A 20,580-nucleotide genomic window follows, 5' to 3' on the forward strand; every position below is an offset into this window, starting at 1 on the left:
GACAATCCTTCATTACACAGTGTGATAACCTGTGCACAGTCAGAGGCAACAAAAACAGAACTAGCATGTGTTAGAAAGAGACAGAACAATCAAGAAAACTCTGCTGCTGATGAGAAACTGTAGGTTTTTTCCCCCCCCTGTAAACAACAATTTGAAGACTTAAAAACAATTGGTCGAGCTATAAGGGCCATGAGAAATTACCCTGAAAAACTTTCAGTAAACACTAAGAGGAAACTGCAATCTCAATTTTAAGTGAATAAAACCAGCAATTTTCTTTTTTATCTAGAATCATCCATCTTTTGTGTGTGTGTGAGCGAGCACGGTTATGTGTGCATCTGAGACGAGTGAGACCGCAAAGGCGAATGGAGAGTTACATAAGAACATCACGACCAAGCTAAAGTAACTCCGTTATGCATGGTATGTCAGAAGTAAGAGATGGAGAGGAGCGATTTAGAGAAAAAAGAAAAGAAAAGCACAGATAGAAGACTGGCACCGAGTCTGCAAACAAGGCAGACTGAGAATTAGCAAATGACAAACAGACTCGTGGACGCACGATGACAGAGAGGCAAAAATGTTAGCAGACAAAAAGATATACTGATGGATATTCAGGCACGTCACACAAACTAGGAGGACAGAGTGGCAGAGAGACAGACAGACATGTAGGCTGACATGAGGGTGCAGAGGTGGAGGTGCAGGTCTGTTAAGTCTGTGCTTGCAGCATTACAAGCAGCATTATGTAAGATTGCTGGGGACCGCATCACAGAACGCCAGCACTCTCCTAAAAATCCTGTTCGACACACACACAAGCGCATGAGAACAAAAATGCTGTATTTACAGACTTAGTTGCAGTAATGGTCTTGCGGACAAGGATGACGAGGGGATTTGGAGACATATGTGGAAAATATAGCACCGGTTCTGGTCTTATAGGCTGACAAGCTAGAGGGAAGGAGTGAGAGGTTAATGTGGAAATTTTAGTCCTGCAGTAGTAGCAGCTACGGACTCCCCATTTACCTGCAGAGACTGTCTGTTGTCAGATGGGGACAGTCTTAACAATATGTGATAAAACTGCTCTCGCTTGTGCTGTTGTTGGTCTGTCAGCCAGCAGAAGAGAAGAAGTTATTAACATAAAAAGAGATGAAGTGAAACCAAATGTTAAAAACACTTTAAAGCGCCTGTGCTTGTTGTACTAGTAGCATTGTTGTTGTTTTTTTGTATATATTAATTTTATATATTAATTTTGTTTGCGCAGTTCAACTTGAAAAAAAGGCAGAGGTGAAAGGTAAAACTGAGGTCAGAGGTCAAATATGACACGATGTTTGGATGAAAACTATAATGTGACATTTAGGGCGTTTTCACACCTATAGTTCTTTTACTCTGGTCTGAATCAGTTGATGAGTTTATAAACTTGTAGCTTTTTCCCGTGGTTTGGTTTGATTTCAGAGAAAAATCCAAGCGAACCAAATTGCGTGACTACAAACCACGTGAGGATGTTCAGTCTGCTCCTTGGCCAGATGTAAAAAGTAAATACAGGAAGAAGGTGTCGTGTGAGAAAACAGAGAATTTATGTTCATTTCGCAGCTAGCTGCTAACCCGTATAGACCTTTGCACATATATAGTACTGCCTCGCACTGAGAATAGAGAGCATACGTGGCTACGGGGCATTTTTTTTAGGTCAAACTTGTAACGCAGATCTAGTAGTCGGGTTTGAATCAGGGTCAGATCATGTTTACAACTTAAACAAACCGCTCTGTAGTTTGTGTGGAACCATACTGAGACCACCTCCTCCAAAGGGTCTTGGTATGGATGTTTTGGTCTGCACAAACACACTGCACAAAGGCGGAAAAGGAACCCAAGTTGAATTTAAACCGACTAAACGCAGCAGGTGTGAAACCACCCTTAGAATCCCCATATACTTGTATTATTTCCTAAGTGTTACCAAACCAACAAAGGCAGTACAAATTAAGCATAGCTTTAAAGACAAAAGAGATTTTATGAAAGTTTGACCTTATTTGACCTTGAGGAAGAGGTCAGAGGTCCAAAGTAACGTGATATTTAGAATTCCCACATATCATTCCTTATACGCCTATATGCTGTCAATGTAAACAACGGCAGTAATAGCTCTAGATAGTTTTATCACATTGACCTTCAGATCAACTTACTGACCTTGAAGGAGAGGTCAGAGGTCAAATATGAAATGATTATTTTAAATCTTTACCTGATTTTCTATATGTTGCACACCACACTTGTAAGAATCATAGTTTCTAAGTTGTAATGCTTTTAGTCAGTTTTAGACCAATAAATCATTAGATTGACTTGGAGTATGTTATTAATAATGCTTACATCTGTGGTCTAGCTGGCTCTAATAAATGCTATTTAACAGACATCAGGTTGCTTTATGGCCTCACAGTGCTGTTAAGCACATCAATTATTGTTTAACATTTAGGTTTCTTTAAGAGTACATTACCCAACAACATAAAGTTCACTGCCAATATCTCTGTGAATGGTCCTTTAATTCGTAGATACGTAGCCAAAAGCACACCCACTCACAGGTGATTGAATTCGGTAACATTACGGCAACAGGCTCGCAGTGGCAGTGCGTCACCAGTGACAACCAGAGGGACAGCAGTGACGCAAAAGCGGTGCTATTACCCAGCAGATAGGGCTTTCCCTGCTCGGAGCTATGTCATGATAGGTTAATGGTGACACCGAGACTCGCACAGACGCAGTGATGAGCGCATCACTCAGCGAGTAACAACATCAAATTCTCAAAATGCTTTTTTTTTCTTCCTTTGGTGACAGAGACAAAACACCTTTATCAGTTTTACTCCTCCATCTGTACAGCTTTTGTACTAAGAAACAGTGGCGTTAAATGCATGCCTGTGGTTTCACGAGCATGCAGTGGATATACACCTAAGTTTGTGCCTTATAATATTGTTGCAGTAACATTGTAAGTAATGCTGTCACTGCAGTGGCTGTGTGATATAACACTTGCTGGAGACAGTGTACTCAGCTGTGGCTGCGATCTTTGTGCTGCATCACCACATCTGAATATGCCTGAGTTATTACATCCAAGCACATCCTCATTTAACTTCACCCAAGAGCTTTATCTTGAGTGAAAAATAATGTGTGTGACCATTAAAGTGAGTCATTTTAATGCTTTTCAGCCACAAGAACAGCACTGAGTGCCATTTCTAATGTCTCCTGCGCATCTGCATTGTACATTTTGTCATTTGTTAAGCCCAAAATGAGCACTATGAAGTCTTCATCAGTGCTTACAAGTCCAAGCCATTGTTTTAATATTCAGTGCTGAGTTCTCCAGACAGAGGCCGTCATTGTAATCACAGATGTAAGCGTACAAGGTCACAGAGAAGTGACGCTTTGTGCTGCAACATACAGCGATTGTCACAGCAAGGGAAGTTTGCCTCGTGGTATTCATGACAAAAGAGCAGAACGACTACGGACGCACTCAGATGACCCTTCTGTGAGGTCATCATGTCTTTGTGCACAACGCACAGCGAGCTCCGGCATGATACATCAGCTCTTAAGAGGTGACTCTAGCTGCAGATACACCTCTCAGCAGCCACTCTACCTTCCACCTCCTCCTCCTCTGCTCAGGATGGGGGAGGCAGAGTGGGGACAGGGAGGACAGGAAGAAATGAGCAAGAGGGGAGGGAGGAAGGGCAAAAGGCTTAAGCAATGCAGGAGTGAGCAGTGCAGAAAGAGGAAGGGTGTTTTTGAAGCCCAGTCACCTGTATGTATATAAATTCTTCTCCAGTTTTGAGCTTGTTACATAAAACCAGCAAATGTGCCCATTTCTTTAAATTCACATTGAAGCCTGCGCTTTAATTTACACAGTCACCCCTAGAATACGCAGCACCATCCACTAATGCTTCAAAAAACATCTGCAGGCACTCATACAGGGCTGCAGCTGAATTAAAACCGCCATATGTGTGTTTGGGATGTCTCTCTGCATCACACAGAATTTTGCTTTAACAGCACCGAAAATGACATTTTGAACAATTTCCTGCAACAGCAAACCATCTATAATAAGCACGCCCATTACTCTGGATAATCCATCGACCTTGTGGGGAACGGTTTTTAGTGGAAAACTACCAATTAGATAGAGAGTGTGTTTGCAGGAGCCTGCTGTTTGTTCAGCTTATTGAGGACACTGTTTCCAGATAGCAGAGGTGCTGCTGAAATCCGTCATGCAATTCCTTCAATGCTGCAACCCCACAAAAACAATCTATTCACTGTCATTGTTTTTGTGTGGTGGCACTTCTTAAAACATACATCTCAAAGCTTGGGCATGTAAAGCAAATCTACCTGCATGATTAGACAGCAAAAAAGAGGTAAATAATACAGGACTGTTTGTCATCTGTACAGACTGAATTACTCATTGTATTGTGGCACCAAATCTTTACTTACTTAACACGCAAAAAGTACAGACACAGCATGTTTGTATGATAATTTCCAACAGCTGCGACTGCAGTTCCTTGAATGGCCACTTGAGGGTAGCTGCAAAAATCTTTACTTTGACTTCAATGTGGAAATGTTTAAAACCTGGAACAAAAAAAATGGGCTTGACTGCTATATTTCCACCTTAAACTGTACAGGTGATTTTTCACAAATAACTCACCAACTTAAACTGTATTAACCTGCATGGTTAACTAATTCGCTTTGCAAGCAAAAGGTTCCTGGTTCAATAGTGTGGCTGTGACACCGATGCTAACATGGTTTTGTGCCACAAACAGGGCACTAAAATAGTAAAAATGTTCCTTTTTAGTACCTCATCACTACCACTACCTCTGCTATATGACCCCAAAAGAGTGTATCACTTTCTTTTCCTTTTATACCTTCACCACATTTACATCTTTTACACCCTCCGTCCCCAACAGACCGGCTGACCGTGGCTCATAACAGCAGCACTCGTAAAATCATATTTGCATGCAGTTCACATTTGACTGAATCAAGTAGACTCATTAGTTTGCTGTATAATTTGCACTCTATGTGCATGAGTAACAGCCTTGAAATCTCTCCACTTCAAGCAGCCATATTATTACAGTAAGTGAATGAGTCAGGATAGTGGATGGACGGCGTGTGTGGTCACCCCCACGGATGGTCTGTGGGAGTGACCGCACACTTCTCCCAAAGGATGTTTAGTGCTATTCACCGAGGAAAAACATCAGTAAACACACTACCTTTAAACATACATCCTGTGAGCTCTTCCCACACACACACACACATATACACACACACAATATCATTGGGCAGCAGTGAATTCATAATAATAAAAATCTTCGTGTCCAAAGAACCAAAAAACTGCCGCTGCTACATAAGAAAACCTGCGGCACACAAAGACACAGATGCACAAGCGACTCCCTCTGTGCTCTGTTTATCAGGCACAGGCACATCGATCATCCTTGCCTGGTTACCCGGGTAACCCTGTTATTATTCAAAGCACAGAGAACCAGCTTGCAGAGAGGCTGGCGTGTGTATGTGTGTGTATGTATGTGTTTGCTAGGTAGTGAGGATTCCCATTGGCTCGCAGGCAAAGGAGCCACTTTTTCAGGTGTCTTCCATCCTAGCACCATCCCTGATCTGCATACCTGTGAGGCTGGACAATGACAGCACAACACAACAGCACAACTACTACTATCATCTACCACCACCAACGCAGCACCTCCTCACTGCTCCCACCCCTCTCATTTTCATTCAGCATCTTTCCTTCATTTTTCTAACCCTTGCTTTTGCTGCATTTCATTCAACATGCACCCCTATCTGCTTTGCTCGCTCTCTTATTTTTCATTCACACTCTGCGGCTCCGAGGCTCATTCATAAACAGCACCACTCCTTACAGCAGCAAAAAGAAGGGAGGGGAGAGGGTGGATTGGAGGGAGGGTTGCCCCTACTGACTTACTGACTGCTGCATGGCGAGGGCTCCCTGAAAACTGAAAGCAGCCAATGCAGAAGCAGAGAGGAGGGGAGGGTTCGGTAGCAGAGGAAGATAGTGGGAGAGTAGAGAGGATGGGGTAAGAATCTATTCGCCTCAAGCTACACTCTCCTTCACCACCTCTGTTCCCCCTTCGTTCTTTCATTGAGTCAGTCTTTCATTCAAACCACCCTCCATTCACAGAGAATGCTCCTCTTCTTCTGCAGTTTTTGTATCTGCTGAAGATTTTTCAGCTGATCTAAAGAAAAACATTGCAGAGGTGTTTGTGCGCGAGGCCGGAGGACACTGCAGACAAAATAACCTTTGCTGCCTTTGCTCAGCAGCCCCAACTAACATAAAACTTATCAGAGCTTGTCTGTGCCTCGGGGACTAAACATTCAACACAGAATCAGGTCACTAATAATTACATGAAGTACAGATACAACCTAAGGTAAGGACAGGAAGGGACAGGGTGGACTGAGCTGATACAAGCCTATCGTCTCAGGCATGCGCCACCTTCAGACGCCACAGGAAGGAAGGGTTGCAATCAATAAAAAGGAAGGGCAGGCGTGAAATGGTCGAGGCCTGTCTCTGGGTTTTGTTATTGCTCTGAAAGCTGGCTGTTCCTCACAGCTCTGCAGCTGTTGTTATTCCAACAGTGGGGAGGAGCTGTGTGCATGCACGCATGTGCTTGTCTATGTAAAAACGGTGAGATAAGAGAAAAGGAAGGCTCGGAAATAATAAAAAAAGAGAGGAGGACGAATGAAAAAGTGAGCAGCTGCCAAAAAAACAGGCAAACAATACAAAAACTGCAAGAAGTGAGAAATGAGGGTTGAACCTCTTGTGAGCACAAGCGTATCTGATATGAGCTGAATCTCCTGACAGCTGCTAAGACATACAGTAACTCCTGACTTCACAGATCTTACTCTACCACACACTCCCTGTGATGCCAGTGATTTTCCATCCCATCAGCATTTTCAGTCTGTTCATTTCAATGTGCGCCTGTTTTTAATACAACAGGAAGAAAAATTATGATTACCTTCACTAAAGGTGTCCCTGCTACTGCTGAAATTACATCCTGCTTCCTATTCTACATGCTCCTACATCTCACAGGTTCTGTATAAAGTTGTTTGAAAAAATAAGTCGATACCCATAGAAATAAATGCCTTTCCTTTTACCTACACTACATATCCAAAAATATTTGCTCGTCTGCCTTCACACACATATATATTTGAGTGACGTCACGTCCTAAATCCATATGGTTTATTATTATGTGGGTGCACCGTTTGCAGTTGCAACATCATCGACTCTTCTGGGGAGGCTTTTCCACAAGCTTTGGAAGTGTGTTTATCGAATTTTTTCAAGAAGTGCGTTTGTGAGGTCAGACACTGATGTTGGAAGAGAAGACTCCCAGTCTGCGCTTTACTTCATCCTAAAGGTATTCAATAGGTTTAAGGTCAGACCGGCCTCTGTGCAGGCTGGTCAAGTTCTTCCACACCAAACTCGCTCTTCCATGTCTTTTTGGACCAGACATGGTGCAGTCATGTTGGAACAGGAAGGGGCCATTCCCAAACTGTTACCACAAAGTTGAGAGCATGAAATTGTCCAAAATGCCTTGATATGCTGAAACATTTGGAGTTCCTTTCACTGGAACTAAGTTGGGCCCAACTCCTGAAAAACAACCCCACACCATAATCCCCCCGCACCAAACTTTACACTGCCAGAACCGTTGTCCTGGCAACCGCCAAACACAGACACATCCATCGGACTGCCAGAAGGAGAAGCGTGATACGTCACTCCTGAGAACGCCACTTCTCTAGAGTCCAGTGGCGTGCTTTACACCACTGCATCAAACACTCTGCAATGTGCTTGGTGATGTAAGGCTTGGATGCAGCTGCTCGGAATAGAAACCTGTTATATGACGCTCTCTGTGCACTGTTTTTGAGCTAATCTGAAGGCCACACTTCAGGTGCCTTCAATTAACTCTGCAGAAAGTTGGCAACCTCTGTGCATAATGCCCCTCAGCATTGGTTTACCCCACTGTGTGATTTTACATGGCCTAGCACTTCATGGTCGAGTTGCTCTTGTTCCAATTCGCTTCCAATATTTAGTAGTGATAAAATTTCATGACTGGATTTGTTGCACAGTAGCATGCTGGAATTCATCCACAAATGTTTGTAGAAGCAGTCCGCATGCCTGGGTGCTTGATTTTATACACATGTGGCCATGAAAATGATTGGAACACCTTAATTCAATGATTTGAATGTGTGAGTGAATACCTTTGGCAATATGGTGCATCTGCTAGACCTAAGTTGACCAATAACCTGATGAAATGTCGACTTCTAGTTGATATTCAACTCTTAGAAGGATGGCATCACATCGGGCTGAGATCAGACAGGATGCAGAATTCAAAGAAAGACTGACTGCCCAGTTCCTGAGGTAGCATGGTAATGAAGTATCAAAGACTCTCCTGAAAACCTTCTTCAGAATCTTTGATCCAAGTCAAACATGAAGACTGTTACTGTAGCCCAAACACAAAACTCTGACGTGACATAAAAGGCTTTTTTCGATGTTTTCTATGATGGTCAAATATGCATGCATCTTAATTTAGATGCATATCCTGCGATGAAATAATGTTGGCTTAGGATTTCTTTTTACATCAAATGGTCACCTTACAGGATGATTTTCCTTCACTAATGGACAAATTGGCAGTTGTTTGAAATCTACACATCAGATGAGCAATTTCTTTAAAATGATTTTAAGTTCTTTTTGAATCATTTGCCAGAAACATCCACAACCCTTTTTTTCATCAGGCCTTAGAGAACATTTTAAATCTTGGCATGCACTTGTGCCAACTGTATCGTTGTAAGGCGATTCCAATCACTGACATCTAATCCTGAAAACCTGATTATAACTTTATAGCTCTGAATGTGTGGCTACCACACAGAAGAATATACTTTCACCACCAGATTTACTGATTGTTTCACAGGACTGCAGGGGTTACACACTGAGGATATCAGGTTGGCATTGTTCAGTTGTGTATGGTTTGCATCCATTTGTTAACTTTGAGGTAGGTCACTCCTGATCTTAGACATCACCTTTTTCCAATAACGAAACATTTCTATCCTAATCATAGTGGCTGACTGTCAGGATGACAATGTTCCCATCCATAATGCACAAAGGGGTTACAGGTTTTGGACTAATTTCCACCACCTCAGTAAAATCACCAAATGAGGAAATCATATGCACCCATATGTAGGACTAAAAAATGTGTGACCATCCTAATAGCAAACATTGGAAAACAGGCACATCGGTGGGAAGAGAAAGTACAAGTGAGGCGACAGCAGGTAGAGAAAGGGGATGTGAGACAATGAAGACAAAATAGTGTAAGTAATAGTGTTTGCTAATGCTACCCAGTCATATTCGCAGTGTTAACCCCAATGTGTGACCCACCTGCCACTGGGACACAAACTTCGAAACAAGAGCTGTAAATTTAAATCAGAGTCATAACATCACAAACTCACCACCTCCTATCATAGGTTTTGATGTACATTTTATCTAGACAAATAAATGTATATAAATATGTAACAGTACATACTTGAGGGTAACTTTAGTATGTTATTACTGCTGCCCACCTGCAGTACCTTTGCAGCCCACCATGGGGCCCACACTTTGAGAATCACTGGTGTAGAAGAAAATAGGGAGAGGGAAGGGAGAGTATAAGAGGTTGCATTGTGTGTAGTAATGTTCTGTATATAAAGACATAGTGTCATTGTAGTCAAGGCAGGGGGGCAGAGATAGTCACTCAACAGCTGACTGAACAGTCACACGCGTAATCTTACAATACTTCCTTTGTCAGTAAACACCCCTTACATCACCCCTGGGAACTCAAAGCACCCAGAAATGATAGAGCAGTGATGTCAGTGGATGGGCTAAAAAAAAGGGGTGCAACACTGAGCATATAGGGAGATGAAACATGAGGTAAGATGCAGACAATAAACAAAGAGTAAGTCAGAAGGTTAAAAAAAAAACCTTTGCAAGAAAAATTTAAATAATAAATGATCAAAACTTCTATTGATTAATTTTGTGGTATACATGTCAAGAACTCAAAGATGACCTCTTGAAGAACTGTGCTGTTTCATTATCACTTCAAAACACAAAGATATGTAGTTTACTATGAAATACAACTGAGAACAACAATAGCTAACTACCAAGAAGCTTGAATGTGTGTGTGATAAGCACATCTGCTTAAGAATTGGTTTAAACAATTAATCAATTATTATAGTAAAAGCAAAAATCTGCGGATTTTTGTTGTTGTGTGTGTGTGTGTTATTCTAAGAAAGCTTCAGTAAAGTTTTCATCAAAGCTTCCTCCTGCTACACTTCATTTTAATATTCTTCTGATGTTTAAACACATGCATGCATTCAGTATGTAAGTAAACCTTCAGACCCTCAGAGGCAGCTTTTAGTCTGAGGGGAGATCGCATGCCATGCCCTCTGTGTAGGTGCATAGATACTTTTGGGATACTACCACAAACACATCTGAACTATACACACATACACACACACACACACACACACACACACTCACACTGAGGATAAAAGAGCCATTACATCATCGTCCCTCGCCTTGGGGAACGAGCCATGAGCACACTGACCACTAGGAGATGTGGGGTCATTACATCACTGGCAGCAGCCTGAAGCAGGCCGTAAAAGAGGGAGCCGTGTGTGAAGTGGAGCGTGTGTGAGCTGATCATTGCTTCGTATTATTGCTAAGTGACACACTGGTCAGTCGGGAGGGTCGGGGACTGCTTGATGCAGCGCTGTAACATAGACCACCCCAGGCCAGTTGACTGCAGCGATAACACATTATGAGGCCGCACACGGCTTTAAAAATAACAATTACTGAACCTGGGGTTCAGTTTAGTTTTTTCTGTTTGTTTTTTACCGCAGGAGCGTTTCATAACTGAAGCCCTATTCATAATCCAGCATGCTCCAATATCGGTGCTTTCACAGCAAGTGCATTATTAGTTGGGGGTCATCCTTATAGAGATGTTTTTGAACTCTTGCGTTATTTTAAAGCAGAAGCAACACACAATGTCAGTGTGCTTGAAGTGGGTGTCTGAAGTGGGCAGTGCAGCATCCAAGCAGGATGTGTGATTGTAAATGATCTTACCGCCTTGTTGATCATGAGGGACTACGGGATCAATACTGTATTTTGAGTATTCTTATGTAAAGCGGGAAAACAGTATCTATACTGTTAGTGGACATAAATGTTCATGACACCTTGAAAGAAAAATGTTAGAAAAGCATATGATCGGAAGGATAGAAACAATGGCTTTATATTTTCTGTCTGCTTTTAACTACTTGCAGGAAGAAGGAAAAAAGTTTTCTTAAAGGTACAGTGTGTAAAATCTCACCACTAGATGTCAGTAGATTGCAGTCAATCCAATTCTGTTTTCTTTCTCTTTTTTCTGACTTGGAAACTTGGAAACTCTCATAAGACGAGAGAAAATAATCAAACTGTTTATCAGAGGAAAAGTGTGATTTTTAGGATACTCTACCCTAGCACTGGCTAACATTAGCTTATAACGAGCTGTTGTTGTGGTTTAGCCGGGTCATTGTTGGCTATCCAGAGTCGGGACAGTTGCATAGAAGAGGATGAGATGAAGCAGAAACATCCTTAATTGTGGTTCATGCCACCACACCTGACCAACGTTTATCGGCAAGGTAAGGTTTCTGGCTTTTTATTGCATGACGCAACATTATGACTGCACCTCGCACAATATCACCAGACTTACATTTTTAAGTAGAAAAGTAAAACACCACAGATTGTACAGCTCTTACCTAGATGACTGCGCAGGCACCAAGACATCAGAGTTCAAAGATTAGGAGGCGTGGCCCAAAATGTGTTTTTTTTTTGTAGTTTACACCACATTCTCACACCAGTGTCTGACTACACAGGTTGATGTTAATTCATTTACTTTCAGATGAGAGGAACCCCTGAACACGAGATTATTACAAACTCAACTAATATCAAAAGGCAGAAGTAGGTTACCAAGAAGGTGGGAAAAGAAAAGACGGTGCTGGGAAGCCTGCCTTTAGAAGTGACGTGTGAAAGAAGTACAGAAGGAGCAAACAGGTAAACAGAGAATGAGAGATTTCCAACAAGATGTGATACGACAGTCTACAGATAAATGTGAAATACTGTGAAATACATTTTTTTTTTTAAAGATAATGGAAGGACAAAGACATTAAAACTGCCAACAGGATGCAACAAAATGTTCGAGAGCTCTCTCATGCATCTCCCTCTGTGTGTCTCTTCTCTTTCTCTCCCAGTGCTGTACAGACTATCTTAATGGAAATCACCTCTCCATCTGAGACAGATGAGTGGCCCCAATCTGATTAGTTATTTACCTTCCTTCCATTTCCCTTTGTTCACTCATTAACAAACAAAAACCACAGCGGCATTTCGAATCTCTCTTTAAGTCTGCCCTCCTCTACATCAAGTTATGCGCTGGTTTTTGTGTCGTGACTTTACAAATGAGTGTGGCCGGTGCAGTATGGGCATTTAAGAGATCTTTAGCACACATGAGGGCTTCCCTGTATAGCTAAGCATCTGTTCACGTGTGCTGTTGAAGAAAACGCCACACATGCTGGGTCATAAAAATGCATGAGACCGAGAGAACAGACACGGAGACATGAGAGCTCCCAAGCGATATAATGGCTCTCCTTTGGGTTTAAATCAGCACGAAGAACGTGTTACCTGGTGCAGTGTAATGCAGAAGAGGAAAGAGCACCTATTTTATATCTCAGACTCTAGAGCCTCAGAGCCCACTCACGCCTCTGCTGTAGGTGGTGCCTGTGACACACGCCAAAAAAGTGAGGCTGCATACGATAGTTCTAACTTATAGCTTAAAAAAAGAAAAGCAGTGTCTAACTAGCAGGGCGACAGGCCATCAGCATCCAGCCTAAAAAATTTATCTGAATAAGGCATCATCAAACCACAAAGCCTTTTGCTGAGAAATCAGTACCCAACTTTAGTAGGTTTGGCTCCCCCGAAAACACAACAGAAAGCTGCTGTCTCTCCCTGACACACATTCAACAAACCCCTCTAACACACAAAACACCACTGTGCATGCATCACCCAGGCTTACAGCAGCCCTCTGTGCCTCTCAGAAGTAATAACAGCCCGATAACAAACAACTTTAAAGGTGCAATTTCAGCTTGATGGACTTTAACTAAAACTAATTCTGGTGATAGACAACAAACAAAACTCATCTGCAGTATTTAGACTGTCCAAAATCTTTCTTTGTAAGAGAGGTTCATTAGTGCATCAACTAAAAGTGTACAGCCGTATTCTCGGTCAGGAAAAAGGGAAAATAATATATACAAACATAAATTATTTCTCTGGCTTCAAATAAATATCATAACATCAAGAAAGCACTACCATAATTGTTCTAATAGCCAGATGCTAAGTGGTTCTGCAGCCACATGCTTTATGCTGACTTCAGTGTATGCTGAACAGCCAGAACACAGTGTTCGCTATTCAAATGTTTATGTGTGACAGAGCAGCAGGACCATAAACAAAACTGTATTGCAGGTGGTGTGGGGGTGTGGGGGGCTCAAGTAGATTCATCTTGATACAACAGTGACATCTTGTGGGCACTTATAAAAACGCTACTCCAACAAAATGCATTTAACACACCAACCACACAATCAAGTGTTGCTTCTCTTAAAAATAAAGCATAAAATCCACATTATTCATATGAGTATTTAGTATGACCTGCCGCAGTGTTTTTAAACATAACCTGATAGGATTATTCTCCACTAAATAATACGAAATACTAAATATCTTTATAAAGGAAGGATGGTTATTCCTGTTTCCTTTTACCAACGAGTCCAAGTACTGAAATTTAGCACTCAGTTCATTATGGAAGCTTGCTTCCACCACTGACAAAAACAAAACAATTTTTTTTTTCATCCACAAGTCATAATTTCAGACTAGCATCTCAAAACTTTGACTTAATGGCTTGAAATTTAAATTTCAAGCCATTAAGTCAAAGTTTTAAATTGATCTTCTAAATTTTAAGTTAATTTTTCAGAAGTTTGAGCTTGTCAGCCATGACTTATGAATAGCAATTTTACTTTTTGTCCAGTGGCGGAAACAAGCCTCCATATTTCATCATAAGAGTAATTTATCAATTAGTTTATAATAAAACATTGTCTTTTGTGCTATTAAAAAATATATGTATATATGATATATATATACCAAACAGCCACAACATTAAAACCAACCCTCTCTTCAATGAATGATAGTGATTTCCTGCAACAATGCAATACAGGCTGGCATTGGTGTTGATGCCCCCCCCCACCCCCACGGCATTGGCACAGCAGCAGCAGCAGCTCTGACACAGTGCAAAGAGTGCTTAAAACTAGTTGAAGGAACAAGACAAATAGCACAAGATGCTGGTCCGGTTGCACACCCAAAGGATGCTCTACAACTTGCAACTCACATTGCCAAAAAGATCAACTGCTAACATCCCAGTATCCAACAGCACAGGACACCCCAGAGGTTTTGCGTCCATGCCTTGCTCTCTGGCACCACACAACACGACATAAGGCAGGTGGAAGAAAATCCTCATTTAGCATGTGTATTTAGATTGTTTTTGAGTCTCACATTTTGGTGTAAATGTGAGGAACCACAGCACAATAATATGCAAATGTATGCAAATCAAATCAGATCATCTACTCCATTAGAAGAAGGTTTATGCTCGTTTATATCGTTCTCGAGCCCTCCTGCTCGCAGGATTCTGTCAACATAACAAATGAGTCACAGTAACAGACACCAGCGTGATGATATAACGTTTTATAAACAATGAAGATGTTTTTTTGTTTAAAATAAATGTCCCAGACGCTGCACGATTTGCCAGCTTTCTGATGTACTGGGTTTTATCATGGTTGTTGGTGTTTAAAGAAAATTGGCAATTTTCAGTTAATACCGAGCTCCAAGTAAAGGACCCGATTTAAAAATTCTCTTCACATGCAGCCACATGTTAACTGCATTGATACTTTTCATGTCAGAGTACTCAGGCCGCTTCCCCCACGCCAACACGTCGGCACATTTCTATGCAAACGGCTGCCTGGCTGGATTTAATTAATAACAGTGATTATAATGGCAGTAATGACAACCGTGAGGGTGATATGCGACAGTCGTGATGAGAAACGCTGGCAGGGATTTGTCCCTTTATGTGACAGCACACAGCGGAGAGGTGACAAGAAGCGGGGGCGAGAGATGAGGCCCGACATGTGACACAGATCTGCCATTCAGATCAGGATTTCCGACCTCTAATTCTCCAGGACGCTCGCTCCGCTTCCCACAAAAAAAAGTTCATGTGGCATTTTTCTTTTCCTATGTACACCATATTGTGGTAATAACGAACAAATGGACATGTTACAAGTAAAAATAATACAATAAATAGAGAAAACTACCTACCCAGTATCAGTATAGAGTCCTCTTTCTTTACAAATTTTTCCAGAATGTGCTGGAATTTGGAGAAACCCCCCAACCAGTCATAGCACTGCTCCGTCGTGTATCTTTCATCCCAGTAGGCGACGTCTTTGTACCTGGAGTTGTTGTCTGGCAGGTAGTCCATATTCTCTGGAGCATGACAAAAATATGTAGCATAACACTGTGTCAGACTATAACAAGACTTCTTTTGTGTGAACCCACTCACACTTTAAAAAATTAAACTACTGTCCAGTGACGCTGCAAGATCTTCGGCAGATCACAAGCATCCGATAAATCTGTTTTAGGTATGCAGTGATGCATTTCACTGTGCTTTTTCCATTTCATTGTGGTTTCAGCATTATTGTGTTGTTTTTAGGTTGTCGTTCTTTTTCTGTCAATTTACAGACCAAATGACTGGCTGCGAAAATAATCACCTAATAAAATAAATAAAATAATACAAAATGTTATGACTACCCAGGTTACTGTAAAATAAATTGTGATTTGTTTTTACTGTGACTCTCAGCTTTACTAGAGAAAAAAAAATCTACTGGAGGTTTTGTCTTTAATTATTTCATTACTTTTTGTGTTTGTATTTTTCGACACATTATAGGCCAACAAGTAATTTAAAAAAGTTTAAATTCCCACAATCATTTGGCAAATACAGGAAATCGCTTTTGGCACAACACTGGTATTCAAACTGTTGTGACTGATTTGTTGACCCTATAATTTGTCAAACATCTCTCATGAATTACATATTTTGAAAAATATTTTAACTAGGAAAAAAAGGGACTGATTATAATGTAGAACACACAATCAGAGTCAAAACGATACCTGAAAAATAGTTGTTGTTTCTTTAATTTTATATATTACACCTTCATAAATCCTGTTTACTACAGCCTATTTACTAATATAAACACGTTTACTAGACATTAAAAATAACATATGCAAACACTTGCAGCCACTTTTTGGCAGGATCGTGCATAGACCCGGCAGACAGCAACACTGTAGTGACACAACGCCAAAGAAAAACACAACAAACAGACGCTACTTCAATGTTGTGTCAAACTCTTGAACTTCCCTCGCCACCCATTCAGCGACTGTAGATAGAGCGCATGCGTGGATGCGGCGGACTACCTCTCGCAGTCAGTTCAGTTTGTTCATGTAGTTGACAACGAAAGATTGCACAAAGTATGACAGTCATTTACTTACTTACTTTTTTTCTCGTTTTGTCGTTAACTTCAGCAGCTTTGTAAAAAAAATTACATTAAAAAGGCCGTTTCCTGGGTGGGAATGAATCCACGTGTTAACAGAAACAACAGTCGTCAGACCGAGTGAGCTCACTTTCACTCCCACGTTTCTATCAAAATAAACCTTGGTACTACAGAAAGTAGAGTGAGCCCCGTCTTAAACTTCCCTCATTTGATAAAAATCGCTTGAACAGAAAAATGTTGTCTCTGAGTTTTTCTATTTCTTACGAGTCAACGCTTTAAAGGAGGCGGAGCGATACAATTCAACACTGCGGTGTCTAGAGTTGTGTTGCTTTCACGTACTCTTTGTAAAATCTGTCAAATCGCTACGGTGCATTCAAGCGATCTTCGTTTGTTACAATAAATGTACAGGGTGGGCCATTTATATGGATACACCATAATAAAATGGGAATGGTTGGTGATATTAAAGTCCTGTTTGTGCCACATTAGTATATGTGAGGGGGCAAATTCCTCAAGATGGGTGGTGACCATGGTGGCCATTTAGAAGTCGGCCATCTTGGATACAACTTTTGTTTTTTCAATAGGAAGAGGGCCATGTGACACATCAAACTTGTTGGTAATGTCACAAGAAAAACAATGGTGTGCTTGGTTTCAACGTAACTTTATTCTTTCATGAGTTATTTACAAGTTTCTGACCACGTATAAAATGTGTTCAATGTGCTGCCCATTGTGTTGGATTGTCAATGCAACCCTCTTCTCCCACTCTTCACACACTGATAGCAACACCGCAGGAGAAATGCCAGCACAGGCATCCAGTATCCGTAGTTTCAGGTGCTGCACATCTCGTATCTTCACACCATAGACAATTGCCTTCAGATGACCCCAAAGATAAAAGTCTAAGGGGGTCAGATCAGGAGACCTTGGGGGCCATTCAACTAGCCCACGACGACCAATCCACTTCCCAGGAAACTGTTCATCTAGGAATGCTCGGACCTGGCACCCATAATGTGGTGGTGCACCATCTCGCTGGAAAAACTCAGGGAACCTGCCAGCTTCAGTGCATAAAGAGGGAAACACATCATCATGTAGCAATTTCAAATATCCAGTGGCCTTGAGGTTTCCATTGATGAAGAATGGACCCACTATCGTTGTACCCCATATACCACACCAAACCATCACTTTTGTTGTTCCAACAGTCTTGGAGGGATCCATCCAATGTGGGTTAGTGTCAGACCAATAGCGGTGGTTTTGTTTGTTAACTTCACCATTCACATAAAAGTTTGCCTCATCACTGAACAAAATCTTCTGCGTGAGCTGGGGGTCCTGTTCCAATTTTTGTTTTGCCCATTCTGCAAATTCTGTCCGCCGATCTGGGTCATCCTCTTTGAGATGCTGCAGTAGCTGGAGTTTGTAAGGGTGCCATTTGTGAGTAGCTAATATCCACCGAAAGGATGTTCGACTAATGCCACTGTCCAGTGACATGCGGCGAGTGCTACGCTGTGGGCTCTTGCTGAATGAAGCTAGGACAGCCACTGATGTTTCTTCATTAGTGACAGTTTTCTTGCGTCCACATTCTGGCAAATTCAACACTGAACCAGTTTCACGAAACTTAGCAAGCAGTTTGCTAACTGTAGCATGGGAGATGGGTGGTCTCGTAGGGTGTCTTGCATTGAAATCTGCTGCAATGACCCAGTTACTGCATTCACCAGATATCAACACAATTTCGATCCGCTCCTCACGTGTTAACCTCTTCGACATGTCAATGGCTGTGAACAAAGAGAAACTTGTAAATAACTCATGAAAGAATAAAGTTACGTTGAAACCAAGCACACCATTGTTTTTCTTGTGACATTACCAATAAGTTTGATGTGTCACATGGCCCTCTTCCTATTGAAAAAACAAAAGTTGTATCCAAGATGGCCGACTTCTAAATGGCCACCATGGTCACCACCCATCTTGAGGAATTTGCCCCCTCACATATACTAATGTGCCACAAACAGGACTTTAATATCACCAACCGTTCCCATTTTATTACGGTGTATCCATATAAATGGCCCACCCTGTAGAAAACGTTTTATTCAGTCATCGGTTTGTTAAAGCTGTCCTTCAAATTAAGAAGAAGAAGAATGCATAGGCATACCTGGTATTTGTTCTATAATCTTGGTTTCTATAATTAAACCAACTACTAAAGGAAGAGAAAATGTGTGTACAACATAAAATGAGTCCAAAAGTGATTTGTTTCCTTTCCCGCTTCAAACTTTAATTTGAAGAACAATGAAAAATGTTTCTCTGTACAATGAGATTCTTCCTTTGCTGTCCAGATGCCAAAAATCCACATATAAAGTAGATATATAGAATAAATTATAAGTAAATATATATATTATAGTTAAAAACAAGCTATTTAGAGACAACTCAATGGATATTTATATTTTAGATTTTAAGTCATTTAAAAAAAATATATAATTAAATGATGATTACTTATCAACCCTCATATGTTGAACTATAAAAAACATTATAGCGTTTCATGACGAGGTGGCTTTTAAAGAAAGAATGATCACATTAACAAAACTGAAATAATTTATAGAGAAGTATGTCTGCGAAGGTTCTCAGTCATCCAGGTCATCGTAGTCTAAGGAGCTTGGAAAGAAAAGCGTCTGGACATCTTTAGGTTGCTTGAAGACGTTTCACCTCTCATCCGAGAAGCTTCATCAGTTCCAGTAGAGAAGTTCCTCACAGGACACACAAAGCAAGGTCAGCGGTGGAAACCAAATTCATATTTTGTGCTACATTTCTTATTACATTATGTGCTGTCTGTTCTCAGTTAGCTCAGCTGAATACATTTGTACTGAAGAATAATGCCCAGTCACAGCTCTTTTGTTTATCAGCTCTGCCCGTGAACACCGTCTGTGTTGGTCAAACAGCTAACCGCACCCACCAAAAAGAAAACAAAGAGAAAAGATTGCATCTGCAAGAAAGTTTTAATCATTAAATTGCACTTGTATCAAAACAGTTTCCCTGGAACTGAATAATTTCAAACAGGAAGAATGCTGAACAATGTGACATTTGTCTTCTTTTTGTTGGTATTTATTCCACCCTGATTACCAAATCATGGTACAAGGCATACACCTTTAATGTAATTACCGAGAAAACAGAAATTAGGTTTCAGTTATTTTTGGGAAATTCTGATTAGTCTTCCTTGCTCCTCTCACCTACTACAGCATTATGCAGATGTAATGTTGTACTTTCCCCTGCAGATGGTAGTATAATACTGCTATCTTAAACGTTTTTGCTTCTTACTACCTGCTGCAAGAAACCCAATAACCCTGCTGGTTCCATTTCAGTCTCTGTTTTGGTGATTTGCTTACAATTACATTGTAAAGTCTGTGGCATCTATACCTGAACAAATTTATGGCCCGCATCTTCATAATCAAGAGCTTCTTTTTCTGTCTCAGACTCACTGGAGTGGTTCTTAAATTGTTGTGGGTGAACCTGAGGTCTTATTTTTATCTGCGAACAGCTGAAAAAGGGAAATTCTTATGCTGTGAGTGCAGCATTTCCCATTCTGTTAATTTCATGCTTATTTGTATTTTATATTTACTAAACTCTAAACAACTAGTCTCGTAGATACTAGAAGTACAGCACGTCTTGATTTCTTCTAAAAGGATTATTGCCAGTTAGCCATTATGGACAAATATTCATAAATGAACAGAGTAAACACTCACAGTCTCTGAACGTCTAATATAACTTCAAATACAGTTATGTTATATTAATTCAATTCATTTTTTTAAAAAAAAATAAAAGACAGTCGTCATATTAAGGGTGTAGTGGCATTTTTTTTTTCTCATAGTGAAAAAGCCAAACTGATCATTTGAAACAATCCATGAGATTATTAACACCAGTCTTATATGTATTGTGGACACCATCAGCTTC

General features: G+C 40.9%; 1 protein-coding gene across 2 annotated transcripts in view; it reads right to left on the reverse strand.

The window, feature by feature from the left end:
- The window catches only part of ece2a (endothelin converting enzyme 2a), a 100,389-nt gene extending 83,403 nt beyond the window's left edge, over positions 1-16,986 (reverse strand). The window contains exons 1-2 of one of the 2 annotated variants that reach the window (XM_005476222.4): positions 16,652-16,986; positions 15,428-15,592 (exon numbers count right to left, since the gene is read on the reverse strand). In XM_005476222.4, coding sequence (XP_005476279.1) covers positions 15,428-15,587 — 160 coding nt within the window. In that variant the 5' untranslated portion in view covers positions 15,588-15,592; positions 16,652-16,986. The remainder of the gene's footprint in view (positions 1-15,427; positions 15,593-16,651) is intronic. The other variant, XM_003437942.5, reaches the window with a different exon arrangement.
- Between the last annotated feature and the right edge of the window lie 3,594 nt (positions 16,987-20,580).

This window comes from Oreochromis niloticus, linkage group LG18 (assembly GCF_001858045.2).
Source record: "Oreochromis niloticus isolate F11D_XX linkage group LG18, O_niloticus_UMD_NMBU, whole genome shotgun sequence".
Lineage (NCBI taxonomy): Eukaryota > Metazoa > Chordata > Actinopteri > Cichliformes > Cichlidae > Oreochromis > Oreochromis niloticus.